The sequence below is a fragment of the Chrysemys picta genome, chromosome 1, assembly GCF_011386835.1.
Source record: "Chrysemys picta bellii isolate R12L10 chromosome 1, ASM1138683v2, whole genome shotgun sequence".
In the NCBI taxonomy this organism is placed as follows: domain Eukaryota; kingdom Metazoa; phylum Chordata; order Testudines; family Emydidae; genus Chrysemys; species Chrysemys picta.
The window spans coordinates 315,906,073-315,924,048 of NC_088791.1; the positions used below are offsets into that span (position 1 = coordinate 315,906,073).

At 42.1% G+C, this 17,976-nt stretch overlaps 1 protein-coding gene across 4 annotated transcripts in view; it reads right to left on the reverse strand.

The window, feature by feature from the left end:
- The window catches only part of RNF17 (ring finger protein 17), a 238,012-nt gene extending 223,202 nt beyond the window's left edge, over nt 1-14,810 (reverse strand). For 3 of the 4 annotated variants that reach the window (XM_042855146.2, XM_042855142.2, XM_008169321.4), the window contains exons 1-5: nt 14,640-14,810; nt 12,028-12,140; nt 9,299-9,390; nt 8,440-8,534; nt 6,082-6,155 (exon numbers count right to left, since the gene is read on the reverse strand). In XM_042855146.2, coding sequence (XP_042711080.2) covers nt 6,082-6,155; nt 8,440-8,534; nt 9,299-9,390; nt 12,028-12,140; nt 14,640-14,730 — 465 coding nt within the window. In that variant the 5' untranslated portion in view covers nt 14,731-14,810. Of the gene's footprint in view, nt 1-6,081; nt 6,156-8,439; nt 8,535-9,298; nt 9,391-12,027; nt 12,141-13,914; nt 14,036-14,639 lie in introns of those variants that run through there. The other variant, XM_065581449.1, reaches the window with a different exon arrangement.
- Nucleotides 14,811-17,976: the final 3,166 nt, after the last annotated feature.

A 17,976-nucleotide genomic window follows, 5' to 3' on the forward strand; every position in this document is an offset into this window, starting at 1 on the left:
CATGTGCCAAATTACTTTTGTTTCATTTTTCACCAAAAATGTTAGCAGGGACTGGACATCTAACACAGTGAATGCCAGTGAAAATGAGGGAGGATCAGAAACAGGAAAAAAACAAGTTAAAATTACTGAGACAAGTTAGAGGTCTTCAAGTCACCAGGGCCTGATCAAATACATTCAAGAATACTCAAGGAGCTGACTGAGGAGATATCTAAGACATTAGCTATTTGAAAAGTCACGGAAGACCGGAGAGATTCCAGAGAACTGGAAAAGGGCAAATATAGTGCCAATCTATAAAAAGGGAAATAAAGGCAACCCGGGGAATTACAGACCAGTCAACTTAACTTCAGTACCCGAAAAGATAATGGAGCAAATAAATAAGCAATCAATTTGCAAACATCTAGAAGATAATAAGTAACAGCATGGATTTATCATGAACAAATTGCGTCAAACAAACCTAATAGCTTTCTTTGACAGGGTAACAAGCCTTGTAGAGGGGGGAGGGGAAAGAGAGGGAACAGTAGATGTGGTATAGCTTAACTTTAGTAAGGCTTTTGATACGGTCTCGCATGACGCTCTCATACAAACTAGGAAAATACAACCTAGATGGAGCTACTATATGGTGGGTGCATAAGCGGCTGGAAAACCATTCCCAGAAAGTAGTCATCAGTGGTACAGTGTTAAGCTGTAAGGGCATATCAAGTGGGATCCCACAGGGACCAGATCTGGGTCCGTTTCTGTTCAATATCTCTATCAATGAGTTAGATAATGGCGTAGAGAGTATACTAATAAAGTTTTCAGACAATACCATGCTGGGAGAGGTTGCAAGTGCTTTGGAGGATAGGATTAAAATTCAAAATCATCTAGACAAACTGGAGAAATGGTCTGAAGTAAACAGGATGAAATTCAATAAGGACAAATACAAAGTACTCCACTTAGGAAGGAACAATCAGTTGCGCACATACAAAATGGGAAATGAGTACCTAGGCAAGAGTACTACAAAAAGGGATCTGGAGGTCATAGTGGATCACAATCTAAATATTAGTCAACAGTGTAACACTGTTGCAAAAAAAGGCAAACCTCATTCTAGGATGTATTAGCAGGATTGTTATAAGCAAGACGCGAGAAGTAATTCTTCTGCTCTACTCCACACTAATTAGGCCTCAACTGGAGTAGTGTGTCCAGTTCTGGGTGCCACATTTCAGGAAAGAGGTGGACAAATTAGAGAAAGCCCAGAGAAAAGCAACAAAAATTATTAAAGGCCTAGAAAACATGATCTATGAGGGAAGACTGAATAAACTGAGTTGTTTAATCTGGAGAAGAGAAGACTGAGAGGGGACACAATCACAGTTTTTAAGTACATAAAAAGTTTGTTATAAGGAGGAGGGAGAAAAATTGTTCGCCTTAACCTCTGAGGATAGGATAAGAAGCAATAGTCTTAAATTACAGCAAGGGCAGTTTAGGTTGGCCATTAGGAAAAAACTTCCTGTCAGGTGGTTAAGCACTGGAATAAATTGCTTAGGGACGTTGTGGAATCTCCATCATTGGAGATTTTTAAGAGTAGGTTAGACAAATACCTGTCAGGGCAGTTTAGAGAATACTTAGTTCTGCCATAAGTGCAGGGGACTGGACTAGATGACCTTGAGGTCCCTTCCAGTCCTACTATTATATGTGGAGTCATGCAAGCATAAGCTGCCAAATGACCCAGCAAGTTGAAGCAAACTTTCACTGAGGCTTTGGGCTAGGAATTTTAAATGATGATATTCATTCTGAGAAAGATACGCTCTGGCTGACATGGTCCCACCTTGCCCCTGTTAACTCTATTTATTGAGTAGGGGTGAGAATGGACTTATCCAAATTGATCTTGAGACCCAGATGGCGGGGGGGGGGGGGAAAGATGAAGGGTCCTGCAAACATCTCTTACAACTTGCTAATAAGCATGTCCCCACATAAACCAATCAGGACAGGGCATACATGAAGGTCTTGTCTCCTCAGGGCAGCTGCTACCAATGAAAGGCATTTGGTAAACACCCTAGGAACTGTTGAAAGGCCAAAAGGTAGGACTCTAAATCAGTAATCATGTCCCCTGAGCATGAAACACGGTAACTTCCTGTGAAATAGATGGATTACCACAGTGGTTATCAACAAGCAGTACGCGTACTCCTGGGGGCATGCAGAGGTCTTCCAGGGGGTATATCAACTCATCTAGATATTTGCCTAATTTTACAACAGACTTCTGAAAAAGCACTAATGAAGTCATTAAAACTAAAATTTCATACAAAATGAGAAAGTAAGCAATTTTTCAACAATAATGTGCTGTGACACTTATATGTGTTTTTATTTCTGATTTTGTAAGCTAGCAGTTTTTAAGTGGAGGTGAAACTTGGGGTACACAAGACAAATCAGATTCCTGAAAGGGGTACAAGTAATCTGGAAAGGTTGAGAACCATTGGATTATCACATGGAGCTAAGAGTCCTACAAGTCAAGAGCTGAAAGCCAGTTCATGGACATTAGAACAGGAATTCCCAACAAAAGCGTTACCATTTGAAATTAGAAACAACAGATGAATTTGTTGTGAGATCTTTGAGAAGGGACAGGAAAAGGGGATGCAGAGTTGGTACAGGCTGGAATTGAGTTGAATATCCTTGCCAGATAACTTCTAAGACTTGGTAGTAACTGCAGCTCATGCATTCACAAAAAAAAAAATTAAAGAAAGGCAATTGCCAAAAGGGAGAAAAAAGGGTCAATGACTCCACAAACTGGTCCATGACTCTTGATCACTGCATCAAATCTGCAACCTTTGACCCAAAGAAGAGTGTGCAGTGCCAGTAGATGAAGGTCTTTTCTTTTGGAAAGAAGGTCTCTTTTTGTAAAAATCACAAGTCCTTTGATAGTATGTCTATACAGCTGCAGGGAGGTCTGTGTCTCAGGAAGGATGGAGGTTTAGACTGCTTTCTCCTCTGCAGGAAGTACAGCAGCCAAGAGACCAAAGGGTTACTTGAGTCCTTTGAAGAATGAAGCACCTAGTCGGTCTTAGAGTTGAAAGGTTCACGACACTCAAAAGGAATGTTTCTGACTGTGGTCTTTCAAAATTCCTGACAACTACAGCCATAATGATCTGTGCATAGTTATTGTGGTAGCCACTGACCTAGCTGCAATGTCAGAAGCATCCAAAAAAAGCCTCCAATGCAGTCTTTGCCACCAACTGGCCTTTCAGGGCTACTGCTTTGAACTTATCCCGGAGGTCCCAAGGAAGCTTTTTACCCAACTTCTTGTCCAGACAAAGAATGTCATACTTAGCCAGAAGAGCCCAATAATTGGCCTTCTGAATCTCCCTAGAAGGTCCATCTTTTTGGGTCTTTATCCCCGAGTTTTGACATACAGAATGCTTGGATTTTCATAAGCAACCTCTACAACTAAAGACCCAGGGACAAGGTATATATAAAAGAATAGTCAAACCCATTTTGAGGAACCTGAAATTTGCAATCTGCTCTTCTAGATATGGCTGAAATATATGCGTGGGTCTACCACAAATCTTTAGCCAGCTGAAAGATATACTTGTTTGGCAAAGCCAAGCAGTCTTGGGAGCGTGGATGCTGAACATACATAAATTGAGACTTTCCCTGAATTACTTCAAGGGATATGTCTAAGGCCTTAAAAGAATGTCAACACAGGTTCTGAAAGGCCTTCAGATAGACTGTGGGAGGAGCAGATGTCATCTACATATGAAGATGAACCAGCCAGACAAATGGGCTGGTCCTCATATTCCCCCACAAGATCTTCCTCATTATGAGCCTCCTATATGAATTCTTGGAGAAGCTCCTGGTTAGATGGTTGTGTTGTCTTAAATCAGTCTTAAGGAGGTGCTATATTCCTAGACCTGGATCTAGACAAATACAGAGTAGGAAAATGCTGAGGATTCCATGCTGACCAGTAAGGTCAGGACTGCACCCTGTATGAAAAAGGCGTATGATGCCACAGTGGTGGATAGCAAAGTGACTAAGACCTCTCAGAAGTATGGGATCTTATGATGAGAAAGGCTCCTTAGGTCTCTTTGAGGAACCAATCTAGAAAAAACAAGGAGATGCTGCTGGGATGTTGAAAATGGTGGGAATGACTGGAAGAGGTGAAGGAGTCTCAGGGCCTTGACCACATCTTCAAAATTGTTGCTTGGTGGGAATGCATGAGAGCAGCCCTTTGAGGACTGTGCTGTCTACATTTGGTAGGAGGTCTCTGTCTTCAGCGCTGGGTGTCCTAGTGCCGATGAGGAGTATACTGCTGCATTCGGGATCAGGGAGGGAGTTGGTACTTTCCAGAGCATCTCTTCAGTACTGTCATGTAAATTCCAAAAGATTGGAGTGTAGCTCAAGAATCCTTAAGGGAGTGCAGAGAATCGTCCGTAAACTTAGAGAATAGGTTTAGAAGGTAAGTCCTCTACTATGGTTTGTACCTCCTTAGTAAAGTCCCAGAGGTGAAGCCATGATGCACACCTCATAACTACAGCAGTCATGATGGATTGGGCAGCGGTGGATGCAAAGTCTAATGAGGCTTGTAGAGTTGTATGAGTTAGGAGGTTCCCTTCTGATATCAAGGACTGGAATTGCTCTTTCCTGGCCTCCAGTAGATCCTGGGAGAGTTCCTCCAATTTGGAGTAGTTATATGTAGCCATAAGGGTTTCATAGATTGAGATTCTAAATTGGAGCGTGGCTGACGAATATGCTTTGCATCCAAAAAAAGTCTAGGCATTTCCAATCTCTGTCTGGATGGCTAGGATGAGATTGGAATTGACGGCCTCTCTTGTACCGCACTGACTACCAAAGAATTCGGGGGTGGGATGCAAGAATAGAAATTCCACATCCTTCACCAGAACATAATATTTGCAGGTCAGAGGGATGGACGTAGGGGTCTGCCACAGCAACTTTGTGGGGGTCGAGAAGAGCCTCGTTGATCGATAGAGCAATCTTGGAGGAAGAGGATGTGTGGAAGATATCCAGTAGTTTAAACTGCTGGTCCTTGACTTCCTCCGAAGGGATCTGTAGGGAGTCCACAATACTGCAGAACAAATCTTGAAAATGCCTGAAGTCATCAGCCAATGTAGGGGTGGAGGCACGATAGCCTTGTCAAGTGAGGAGGAAAAATGTCTATCACTTGCCAGCATACCTAATTTATAAGCAAGCAGATTTTTAAAGCCTAGAGACAGAGTTTCTGCCAGGAGACTTGCACCTCATTACAAAGAGGAGTCAGATAAAAAAAACCATTTTGGGGTTTTTATTTTGCCAACAGCCACTTAAAAGTCTAACTACAAGAACAACAAGTAACGAACTATCCTAAAACTAGGGAAACAGATGGATTCTATGCATTTCTGTCCTGCTATCAGGGATGGTAATAAGAAACTGAGAGGCAAGTGGGGATGCTCTGCACTTTATGCCTTAGGTTGGCAGGGAGAGTGTATGCGCAGCCTCAGACACTGTGAGCTAAGAGATTTTAGGCTCACATACACGGGATGCACATGCCTCCAGTGGAATCTCTGTGGACAAATGCTTGAAGAACACCACAGGTTCAGCACCCACAAGAGTGAGGGAGAAGGGCAAACAATTCTGCATTCATTTTACTTAGGATGTCAAGTGAAGTTTATCATCAATCCTTAAACTAAGTGGTACAAACTTTCCAATAAAATCAACACAGAATTTCTATAAATGTCTATAATTTCTATTTCTCTATGAAATTCTCACTGTTGATCTGAATACTAGCTTATTCATAAAGTGTTGTAAGTAGTGTCTTAGAATTAGCAGATTAAACTGACATGCTTTTGCAATTCATTTATACGAACCATAAACAAAGCAATCCACAACTTGCCTTACACTTTCAACATAAAATAGGCTTGTAAAGTAGAATCAGTTTTTCCATGTGCTGTTAAAATTGACAGTTGAAATGTGTATAGTCAAAAGATTTTAATGGAGCTGAGGGAGGGAAAAGGAGCATGTGTTTTAACCCCTCTCAACCAGAATACAGAGAATTTATAAGAGGTTTTAGCTTACAAGTTGTACTAATGATTCAAATCTTTGTGTGTAATATTGAATTACTTTTGGAGAAAGGAGGTCATACAGATCACAGTCTTCATCTCTTTCACTATGGCCAAGATGATTTTCTTGCGACTCTAAAAGGCAAGCATACCAAACTGAGAGTTAACACATACACCAATCACAGTTAATTGTAAACTAGATGGCCACAGAGTAGCAAGGGTATCGTGCTGGCACTGCAGCACAATTGGATGTACCTCAGGGGTGACATTCTGGTCCTGAAATAAGGGGAGTTTTGCCACTGACTTCAATAGTGTCAAAATTTCACCCTAGATGTTTTGAAACTAGGAAAAAGAGGCCAGGCAAAACTAAGAAAAATTTCTCAACTCTAGAGAAGTCTTTTCAAATATACTCTTGTCTAATAATCACAGCAGCATCTAAGGCAACTGCATAGTAAATCACCTGACACTGGTGCTATATTGAGGGACAGGATTACTCCTGGGGGAAATCAGCACCAAAAAATTTAAAAATTCTGCACACACTATTTGAAAATTCTGCAAAATTCTGATATTTTGTCAAAATAATAGTATAATCATGCCAGTTTCAATTATTTTGGTAATTTATTTCAAAATATCTGTCAGCAAGTATGTCTGTAACAATACAGATAAAAAAAGATTCTGGTAAATTTTTTTGACAAATACTGGTATATTCCTTATTAATACAGAACTTTGAGTAATTCATTTAAATTACAATACAGAACTGTATTTCCTGACCTGTCAGAAGCAGTGCAAAGGCTGGGAGGAGTGAGGGGTAACAGAGGAGCTGAGGGAGAGGGAAGGAGCCTAGGAGTGAACTTTGAAGGGTGTTGGGTGTGTTTTTTTGGAGGGTTTTTTTTTTTTTTTTTTAAGGAGTTGGGAAGCCTCCCCCATGCAGACCTTGGCTGACCCCAAGCCTCTCCCATTCAGTCAGGCACATCTCCCCCTCCCCAGACTCAATGCTGTCACCCCATTAGGTCCTGAGCCCATGCCCCAGTCTGTCCCCCCACTAGCCATTCTGAACCTCAGTCTGTGACCCCCAAACAGCCCTGTGTGCCCCACTCTGTCCTAATCTGGCTCTGTGGGCAAGATGGTGTGATGAACTTCTACTCCCAGGGGAATTCTGCAGCACTGGACATAGAATTTTTTTCCCCCACCTAGAAAATACATTCTGCCCCTGCAGCACTTCTGGGTCAGGGTCAGAATGTATTTTCTAGGTAGGGAAAATGCAAAATTATGCGGGACAGAGGAATTCTGCATGTCCGCAGATGCTCAGAATTCCCCCAGAAGTACAGGATGAAGAGAACAAAAGGAGTGTACAAGTACAAAATAACCCACACTCAAAGTGCATGGAAATACTATAGAAGAAAATTAACTCTTGCATAATCTAACAGTATTCCTTCCACAAATTATACTATGTATTTAGCAACAACTCAAAGGTCATTCAGAAAAAAAATACATTAGGAAAAGTGCCCAAATTGAGGAGTTTATTTTAAAAGCATGGCTGCTTAAAAAAAAAATCCATGCATACATTTCAGTAGTAACAAGAAATATGCTGAAGAAGATCAATAATGGTGAGTGGCCTGAGTGGTTTCTATAGCTACTAGAGAATTAGTAGATGAACTAACAGGTGATTGAACATGTCAGCATACTGTTCTCTTGGAAAAGTCTTTAAAAACAACCCTTATTTTACACATAGCATACTATGTACAAAATACTTAAACATGTATAATTATACAGCTCCACCCCGATATAAGGCGACCCGATAGAACACGAATTCAAATATAACGCGGTAAAGCAGTGCTCTGGGGAAGCGCATTCCAGCAGATCAAAGCAAGTTCGATACAACGCGGTTTCACCTATAACGCGGTAAATTTTTTGGCTCCCGAGGACAGCGTTATATCAGGGTAGAGGTGTACTACAAAATACACATTTTCCAGCTTTATTATGGAGCATTTCCCACCCACAAACCTCATTTCTGAGATGCCAGAAAATTTCACAGACAACTGCGTTTTCATGTCTAACTTTTCCTCCTCTTATTTTTATTAAATTTATTGTTTTTGCTTTCCATTGTCTTTAAATTAGTCAAATAATTTTAAAGTCAATGTGAAAGGTCTACGTTGAGACAGCACAATTCAAAATCCTAAAATCTGGATTCAAATTTAATTAGTAAAATATCCTATAATTGTTCTGCTGCTGCAGAACAATTCAGGGTGTTGCCTTTACAGGCGCCAAGTTTTCCCAGTAGAAGAAAGAAAATAAATTGACACTCGTAGAGTAAGCCCCAGTGATAGCCCCCTCTCTCCCAAGAATAGCTGGTAACTAACCACATGTACAGGACATCTAGAAAGAACCAAAAATAAAAGCCAAGAGCAAAAAGTCTTACCTTCTGAATTGATGTCCTCTTTCAACATATGACATAAATAATTGTTTCCTCTGTATGATCTGGTGGGGTTGTCCTGTAAAGTCTGAAGACTTTGCCTTCAGTGTAAAAATATTTTTAAAGAATGGTGTTTTTTTTAAAAAGACCTCAAACTATGCACAAATACTCCCCCCCCCACGATTCAAAGCTCCTAGATATTCTAGGTTCATTTTAACTGACCCATCGTCACTCAAATACATACTTTAATACATTCTTTGCAGGCAATATAATGTTTCATTTTAGCCATGTGGAGTCCTGAGACTATTATTAACTAGCAATATCTACCGGGTAAAATCTTTACCCTATTGAAATCAATGGGAGTTTTGCCATTAACCTTAATAGGGCCAGGATTTCAACTATTGTGTACCATGCAAACCCTGGTATGCAATACATACATTCTTTCTTCATAGTGACAACACTCTTAATATACATTTATATTATCAATGTAATTCTTTGAAAGCCCGTGCCAAACTTTTATTGGCCAAATTAAAAACCCAAAAGACTGAACTCAAAGAGCAAATACTATAGAGCTTCATCTACAGCACCATTAGTAAGAACTACATAAGATTTGTTATAGTATTAAATAGAAACTCTCCACTGCCGAGTTAAGAACCCCTTTCCAAGCAAATAAAGTCAGATATATCTTATATTAGGCATATTTGTTGTTCTTACCAGGAATCTAATGAAAAAGGTTTATAATAAAGAATCATCAAATTTTATATATATTCACCGCCATTCTCTGACTAATTAAATTGTAAGATATACTTCAATATAAATTTAATTTTAAAAAATGGAGTAATCTCAAGATTTACATAACACATACTTTACAGCCTGCAGTTTTCTTGTATAAAGTTCTTCTTCCACATAGTCATCCACTGGGTAGAAACCTTGGTTTGTATTTACAGTGGTAACAGCCTTTCAAGTCAAACAATAAAACTGCTTTAACATTTATGTTGTACAATTATGCACTTTACACTTTTAAAAAATCCAACTTTATATTTTATCTGGTATTGGCTAAAACTCATTTTGGGCCTTTCATAGCGATCTGGCTATCGAGTTCTACTACATACATACATTCTGTCTGGGGATTGGTCCTGCTTTGAGCAGGGGGTTAGAGTAGATGACCTCCTGAGGTCCTTTCCAACCCTGATATTCTATGATTACACACACACACACACACACCCCACACACAGTGAATGAGTCAAGATTCTTAGTCTAAATGTCTTAACCATTCAATAGCTGAGGGAAGGGCACTACGCAAGTCCACGAGGGAACCAAGCATCCCTTGCCAACGCGTGCAGCCTGCAAGTGCATGGCCTACATCTTCTAACTGGCCACAGTGGCAAAAGGGAGCACAGAGCCATGAAGATCCCACTTAGTGATAAGCAGCAAATCTGATCACTCCCCTGAAGCAACTGAGTTATACCAAAGAGGGTATGGAACATCAAAACCAAAAGTCTGATCTATTGGTTCTGTCACATGATAGGAATTTTACCTGCATTTTGAGCTTTTACTGGAAGTTTATGTTACGTGAATGTGCACACTATAGTTAGGTATGGTACTGAAACAGATGCAGCTACCACGAAAGCTTATGCCCGAATAAATTTGTTAGTCTCTAAGGTGCCACAAGAACTCCTCGTTGTTTTTAGTGATAAAGCAGTGTATTTATTTCAATGTGACTTGATCCTTTTTCTGGAATAAAAGGAAGTTAAATAGTCCACGATAGGTTAGACTAACACCTGCCAGGGATGCTCTAGATAATACTTAGTCCTGCCAGGAATGCAGGGGACTGGACTAGATGACCTCTCAAGGTTCCTTCCTGTCCTACAATTTTCTGATTATGAAGAATTTAAAAGCACACAGGTCACCTATAGTTCCCATAACAAAACTGCTTGGCTTTAATCCCACATGGAGGTATAAGTAACAGCATATAGTAAATGTATAGTGTTATTACAAGAGAAATTAGTTACAGTTACTAGGTAAATATATTTAAACACAAGTCAGGAAATTCAAAGGTATCAACCATAATTTTTACTTAGTGCAGTGTTTAGTACTAAATAAACTTATTTTCAAAAGGTTATACCATGGTTGAAGAAAAAAAAAAAAAAAAAAAACACTCTCTCACTTGGGGTTTGTCATACAAGATCACAGATTAAAAGAAGTCCACTCAGCTGTTTCAAGTTTTGTAAAACACAAACATTTCTTTCCCCAAGTACGCTACCGTACATTATGAACCAATTACTGCATAAGTTATTCTAGTTGTTTTAGTAGTTTGAAAAAAATTCCAATTGTTCAAGATATTTGGGTGGCTAGTTTGTGGAGGTGAAAAAATTTAAGAGTCTTAGATACACAGGTAGATAACAGAATTTTTGAGAATTATAAAGAGCTAAGATAGTCTACTGAGTAATACACATACAGGTTGAACCTCGCTAATTCGGCACTCCCTGGTTCAGCAACATCCATGGAGCACCCAGGGGAAAAATTAGTGGGTGTGGAGCATCCACCAGCGCCACGGTCCCCCCTCACTGTTCATGCGCCGGCGGCCCCATGCTTACCAACTCCTCCTCCTCCCTCCCTGGGATCAGCATTGGTGCTTTTGGGAAGACATTGGGGGACTAGTAGCATTTGAGTGGAGTTAACCACTATCATCTAGGCTCAGGCTATTTCAACAGCTAATGAGTTGTGCTAACTTGAGCTTTATATCCCAATGGGTTAGACAACTCATATTAAAAGCACATCACAGTACCGTTAAAGGTTTGAGTGGGGACCAGACTAGAGTAGGGCAACGTTCAAGTTATAACTTGAGTCAACTCTGCTGTGAAGAGAAGCCCTTAAAGTTAATTGAATATATACATTCATTATTAGGGATGTGATTCTGTCATGGAGGTCATGGAGCAGCGGCGAGCCCTGGGGCCACCAGAGCAGCACTCTGACTGCTAGCCCCCCACTCTGGGTATTTTAATAAAGGTCAGGAACAGATTGCGGGCTTCCATGAATGTTTATTGCCCACAACCTGTCCCTGACTTTTACTAAAATACCCGTGACAGAATCTTAACCTTATTTATCATATGTTAAACTAGCCTAAAAAAAAAAAAAAAAAAAAAAAAGGACTAGTGAGAATGCCTTTTTGTACCAGATTTAAAAAACACCCAAACACTTTAAAAAGCAACAGAGGGTCCTGTGGCACCTTTGAGACTAACAGAAGTATTGGGAGCATAAGCTTTCGTGGGTAAGAACCTCACTTCTTGCATCTGAAGAAGTGAGGTTCTTACCCACGAAAGCTTATGCTCCCAATACTTCTGTTAGTCTCAAAGGTGCCACAGGACCCTCTGTTGCTTTTTACAGATTCAGACTAACATGGCTACCCCTCTGATACCAAACACCTTAGTATTTAAAATAGTATACAAGAATAGTATCTCAGATAACACTGACAAGATTAGTTTTTGTCTTCTTCACATTATCTGAAAGCTCCCATTAGTTGCTTAATACTATATTTCAAATTGCAAATAATTTTACAATGGACCTTGACATGTTTGTGGAACAAAAACTTACCTCACAGTCAACACACACTATTATACTTGACTCCTGTGTTACCGATAAACACAATTCACAAAAGATATGTCCACACTGTAATGCATGATGACGCGCTCCTGATGAAATCAAGTCTATAAGTAAAAGTTAGCAAAATCCTGATTTACTGTTCGAGTCTTTTACAGTTACCAACATTAAAAAAGTGACTGTTACCATATTTAAATTAGAGTATAGCTACACAATCTTGTAAAAGCATTGGTCTTGCTGATGAAGTAATCCAGCAGCATTTTCAGGACAACCTTACAGTTTCAGAGAGAAAAGGTGGAGGAGATAATATCTTTTATTGGATCAACTTCTGTGGTGAGAGACACAAGCTTTCAAGATTACAAAGAGCTCTTCTTCAGGTCTCTCTAATATCCTGGGACCAACGTAGGTACAACAACACTGCACACAACATTATAGTTTCAGGCATTTATAAAGCTTATAAAAAATAACAGTACTCCAAGAAAAAGCCAGGTGCACAGAAAGAGCTGTGCCTCCCATAGTTTAGCAGTAACAGCAGTTTCCCCATCTTTGCAATTTTCTCTAAGGGTACGTCTAGACTACCCGCCGAATTGGTGAGTAGTAATCAATCTATCGGGGATCGATATATCGCGTCTCATCTAGACACGATGTATCGATCCCCGAACGCGCTTCCGTCGACTCCGGAACTCCACCAGGGCGAGCGGCGGTAGCGGAGTTGACAGAGGACCCGAGGTAAGTCGAAATAAGATGCGTCAACTTCAGCTACGCTATTCCCGTAGCTGAAGTTGCGTATCTTACATCAACCTCCCCCACACACTGTAGACCAGCCCTAAGGCTCAACAAAAAACACAGTGAAACTGACTAGGCTCCAATCAGTTGCTGATGTACTAAAGTTCGGTGATCACTGAATTGTACAGAAAGGGAATTTTACAAATACAGGGATATCCCAGGGGAAAAGCAGCAATAACTATAACAACACAAGCATTAAAAGTATCTGTTTAGCTAGTACCTGTAAAACTACTGATTTAAACTAAACAGACATAAGCCAAGTTTATATTAACATAAAAAGATTATCCACACACATAATTGCACCCGCTTAGCTAACTCAGCATAAAATCACTCTAGTAATTGAAGCGGCACACAAGTTTGTGTATGATCTAGGTCTAAAAATTTTATCCCTTTGTGCTCAGAATTGTTTTGGACTCTGAATACATGAGTTTCTTTTTGGAGAGACTGTTTCAAACCCTTCACTTTTAACATGAAAAAAAAGGGCCATTTTACTGCGAATTGTAAAAGCCTAACTGAAACAATACACAGCTAGTGTCTATTAAAGTCAATACATTCAGCACTGTAAGCTAGGTATTACATATTTTCTCCCATAGGTGCCGACTTCAGGGGCTCAAGCACCCACAGAGAAAAAATAGGAGTGCTCAGCACACATGGCCTGGACTGGACTGCTACTCTGATGGCTCTGGGGCTGGCCACCAAACAGCTCTTCAGCCACTGGCCCTGCGCCCCCATCAGCTCTTCAGTGGATCAGCTGTTGAGTGGAGCTGCCCTGTCACTCGCTCTTCTCTGCCCCATCCTCCCCTCACTGCCATTAAGGCAGGCAGGGGCAGAAAGGAACAAGCAGCGGGTAGGAGGCATTCAGGGGTGAAAGTGGAGTAGGGCAGGAAGAGGTGGAGTGGGGATGGGACCTCAGGGGACGGACAGAGGCGGTGTGGGGTACTCACTAGCAAAACCAAAAGTCAGCTCAGTGCCTATGTTTTCTTCTGTACCCCTACATTTGGACATGAATGGCATTCACATACCATAACGATGCACATTTCTAGAGTGCCTAAAATGACCGGGGGGCGGGGGGTCCACCATCACACAAATACATACTTGCTCTTATGTTCATTATAAGTACTCAGCATATCCGTATTTGGTCTCCTTTCTCCCAACTCCAGATTTTGTTTCTTTTTAGTGACCTTCATCCATTTGCACCCCCGGCCGATGCTGACAATATTGTCTGGGGGCAGCGGGACCAGGCTCTCAGGGTAGACGGGACTCTGGCCAGATCACATGCCCATTCACAGGGCGGAGTTGATCACCCGAGGCCGGATTGTGCCCCCCCCCCCCCAGCACAGGAGCGCCCTGTACTAGCAAATGCGTGTAGTAGAAGGCCCAGGGCTGACGGGCAGCGGGAGGGACACGCCAGGTCACAAACTGCGGCATCTCCCGGAGCCCCTCCCAGTAGCACCGCTACCCTCGGGCGAGGGGAAGCTTATGAGGCCGGCACGAGGGAGACGCCAGGGCCGAGGACCCTCAACAGGGGGAGGCCCAGCGTCGTGCGGGGAAAGGGGGTTTCTCAGGGGCCCGCGCCGGGCAGCGCAGACGCGTTGGCACCGCACCGGGGCCTCTCCCGCCAACGGCTGAAGGAGCCGCGGGGGGGGGGGGGGGCAGGGCAGCCCCGCGCTCCCCGCCCTGGGTCCGGCTAACTGAACGGAGACATGAGCCGAGTTGGCCCGCGCGCGGCCGCAGAGGCCCGAGGGCGAGCCGATATTGGTGAACCGCCTCTCAGGGTGCAGGGAAAGGGCCCAGGCCCGCAGCGCTCGGCCCCCTCTCACCTTGGGAGACAACTGTTCCGCGTCGCGAGCACCCGACGCACAGCTGCGCCCGGGGCCGCTGCCCTTGGAGCTCATCCTGCGCCGCAGCCATCTCGCGCCTTCCCACCGGCAGCACGCGGACCCGGGCAACTGCCAGCAATACACGTGCCCCTCAGCCACCAGCCAATAGCAGCCGCCCTCCCTTCGCTCAGCAGCCAATCATCGCGTGGTGGACGGGGCGCGGAGCGAGGCCTCCCTGTTACTAGGTAGGGAAACCACCAAGTGGGCTCTGGGGAAGTACTGGGGTCAGGTTATTCAGCAGGCCCAGGGGGATGGTCAGCAATAGAACCTGGACTTCTGAGTCAGTTGAAGGGACTGGCACCAATGTTATAAAGTCTATTTTTTTTTAAGAGACAAGTGTTTTCTTTGGTTAGAACAGATCAAATAATATTTATGGGTTGAATAAATTATTCAATGTCGTTTCTGTAGTATTCCCCCTGCTCTTATTTTGTTTTTGATTAGCATGGACTTGAATCCCTTAGGTTTCTGTTTCAAGTCAACTAAAACAAAACAGTCAGACGCATCAAACGTCTCCTGGCTTCCATGACAAAGCCAGCAAAAATGGCAAGTTTACATGTGGTTTTTATGCGAATCCATAAGCCAGCCCAGGTCTACTGCAAACTGAGGACAGGTCTACACTTAAAATACTGCTATGCGCCACTATAGCACATCAGTGAAGATGCTACTATGCCAGCAGGAGAGCTTCTCCCATCAGCATAATCAATCCACCTCCATGAGAGGCAATAGCTAGGTTGACGGGAGAAGCATTCCTGTCCACATAGTGCTGTCTAGACTGGGGGTTAGGTCAGTATAACTGCATCACTCAGGGGTGAGGATTTTTCACACCCCGTAGCGACATAATTATACCAATATAAGTTTATAGTGTAGACCTGGCCTGAGTTAAGGTTGTTTATTATTACTGATGAGTTTGCCTTGATGGCCTGTTCTGCTTAGCAACTAGGGAGGCCTACTGAAAAAATATACTAGCTGAAACAGTCAGGCGCTTGGTTGCTTGACCTTGCTAGATAAGAGAATGCTTGCAGAGGCTGGGAGAAATGCTTGCAGATGCTTTTTGAAGTAACTTGTATTTCTTTGTCTAACCATGAAGCTTATCAAAACATAACAGTTGTTCTTTGTTCCTCTCTTGTATGCTGGGAAAATATAGTGATGACATGATGTAAGTGATGACACGGCAAAGTGGCTAATAAAGATAGTTTGCATCTGCAGAGGGGAGGGGGCTGGTTCTATGGAGACGGGTAGTAGTTCTCTATTGTATTGCATGCCTACAATAAAGAGCTTGATAGTTGGATCTTTGCTGGTCGTTGCCTGTCTCTTTGCGGTCGGACAACGAAACCTGAGCCGTCCGGGATAAAAGAAATCCCTGACATTACTAAATTTACACAGCCCAGAATAAGACTAGCTTCCTACCCCAAATTCATAATTGTAGAATATAAATATATGGCTTGAGCCTGCTACTTGAGTAGGGCTGTAGGATGTGGCATGGACAAAGTTCAGTCCATGAGGTGGGTCTGCAAACTTTGCATAGCTATATATTAGGTTTTTGTAACTGGAATATTAATATTTCAATGAGTGGGGCAAATACCAAAACTGTATTTTGAGGGGGGAGCTGAAGGAGTCGATGGCAGTCCTTACTGCACAAGCACAGGGAGAGTATTCCAGGCACAGGGGTAGTGTCGAAGGAAGCATACAGATAGGAGTGAGAGGATACGAAGAGAAAGATACACATATTACCAAACCCATGATTAACCTGATCTGAGTTTAATGGAGTGAAATACTTACTCCATTGAAGTCATTTGTAAAACTCTCATTGGAGCCAGGATTTCACCCAGAGTATGTAACAAAATCCAAAACTAGGCAAGTTTAAATTGGTTTTGGTTATATTTTACAGTAATGCCTATAGGCCTCAATTGGGATTAGGGTCCCATTGTTGTGCTGTATATACAAAGACATGATCCCCACCAAAAAAATAATTACAGTACAATAACAGTTTTGCACAAGTCTAAGCATGTAACAGTCATTGTTTAAGTGGTAGTTGCATGACTGTGCTGTGAAGGGCACACATTTTCCAATGTCCCTAGGATAGCAACAACCCTAAAGTTGCTTCTGCTTGTAAAAGTAGATGCTAGGTTGTATTGCTTCTGTGACAATCAACTCTTTGGTAAGAGGTGTGCCTATATTTGCTTATTGTCTGGGCTTCAGATATATTCTATAGATGAATGAACAAGTTTAAATATAAACAACTTCATATATTAGATACCATTTTACTGCCTATTAATTTATTTAAATGTATGAAAGTATCTATAGGTGCATATCCTATGCCCATTCCACAAATTAAGATGAAAAATATGATAAAGGACTTGTAGCAGCATGAGCTGCCACTTTAATAGTCTGGTAGGGGGACAGGGAGCAGCTGACCCTACCCCAGAAAGAAGCCCAGCAGACAGGTGCTGGGAATCAGCTGACACAGTTGATTAGCACCTCCTGGGTGGCACACACTCTCAGTTGGAATATAAAGAAGAGCTCAGGCATTGGGGCTGGGGAGTGAGCAAAGAGAGGGTATTTTCTGGTAAATAGAACAGATCCTGTGAAGTCCCTATCAGGTTGGAAAGTACTATACCTGGTAGCTACTGGATACTAGAGAACCTGAGTCTGAACCTGTAACCAGACAGTTGTTAGTGTTGCTTTCTTTGGGAAGATGGCAAACAGAGCCATGAAAGGGACAGAAACCTAACTTTGGTGTAGCTAGTTGTCTGTCTATCCCTGGCTACAGGACTCTCTATAAATATGCACCAACACTTCATCCATTAGTACATCCCTCCCCAAAAGCCTGAGGGGGGGAAATGCTACCATATTTTATAATTTCAACAAAAACCAATTGTATTCTCCTACAGAGTTATCTAGAACCATTTTATGCATGTAATTTGCTATTTCAAGAGCACGTAAGCTGTGCATTGCTAAGTGGTTTTTTTTGTAAAATACAGATAAATGCTTAAAAAAAGGCCTTCTAAACTATAGCCACAAGATGGTAGCATGGATTAACTGTAGTTAGGTTCACTCTCAGTATCTTCACTGCAAAGAGAAGGTGTAATTATAGCACTATGAGTAACCATACCCATGCTAATTTTAGCCAGACCAGGTAACCCTAGCAGTGAAGAAGTGGCAGCATAGTAGTAGCCAGAGTCCCTGTCATGCTTGTTTTTGGGCTGCTACCCAGAGTACAAGCATGTGCCACTGCATCTTCACTACTATTGTTACCTGTGCTAGCTAGATACATTCA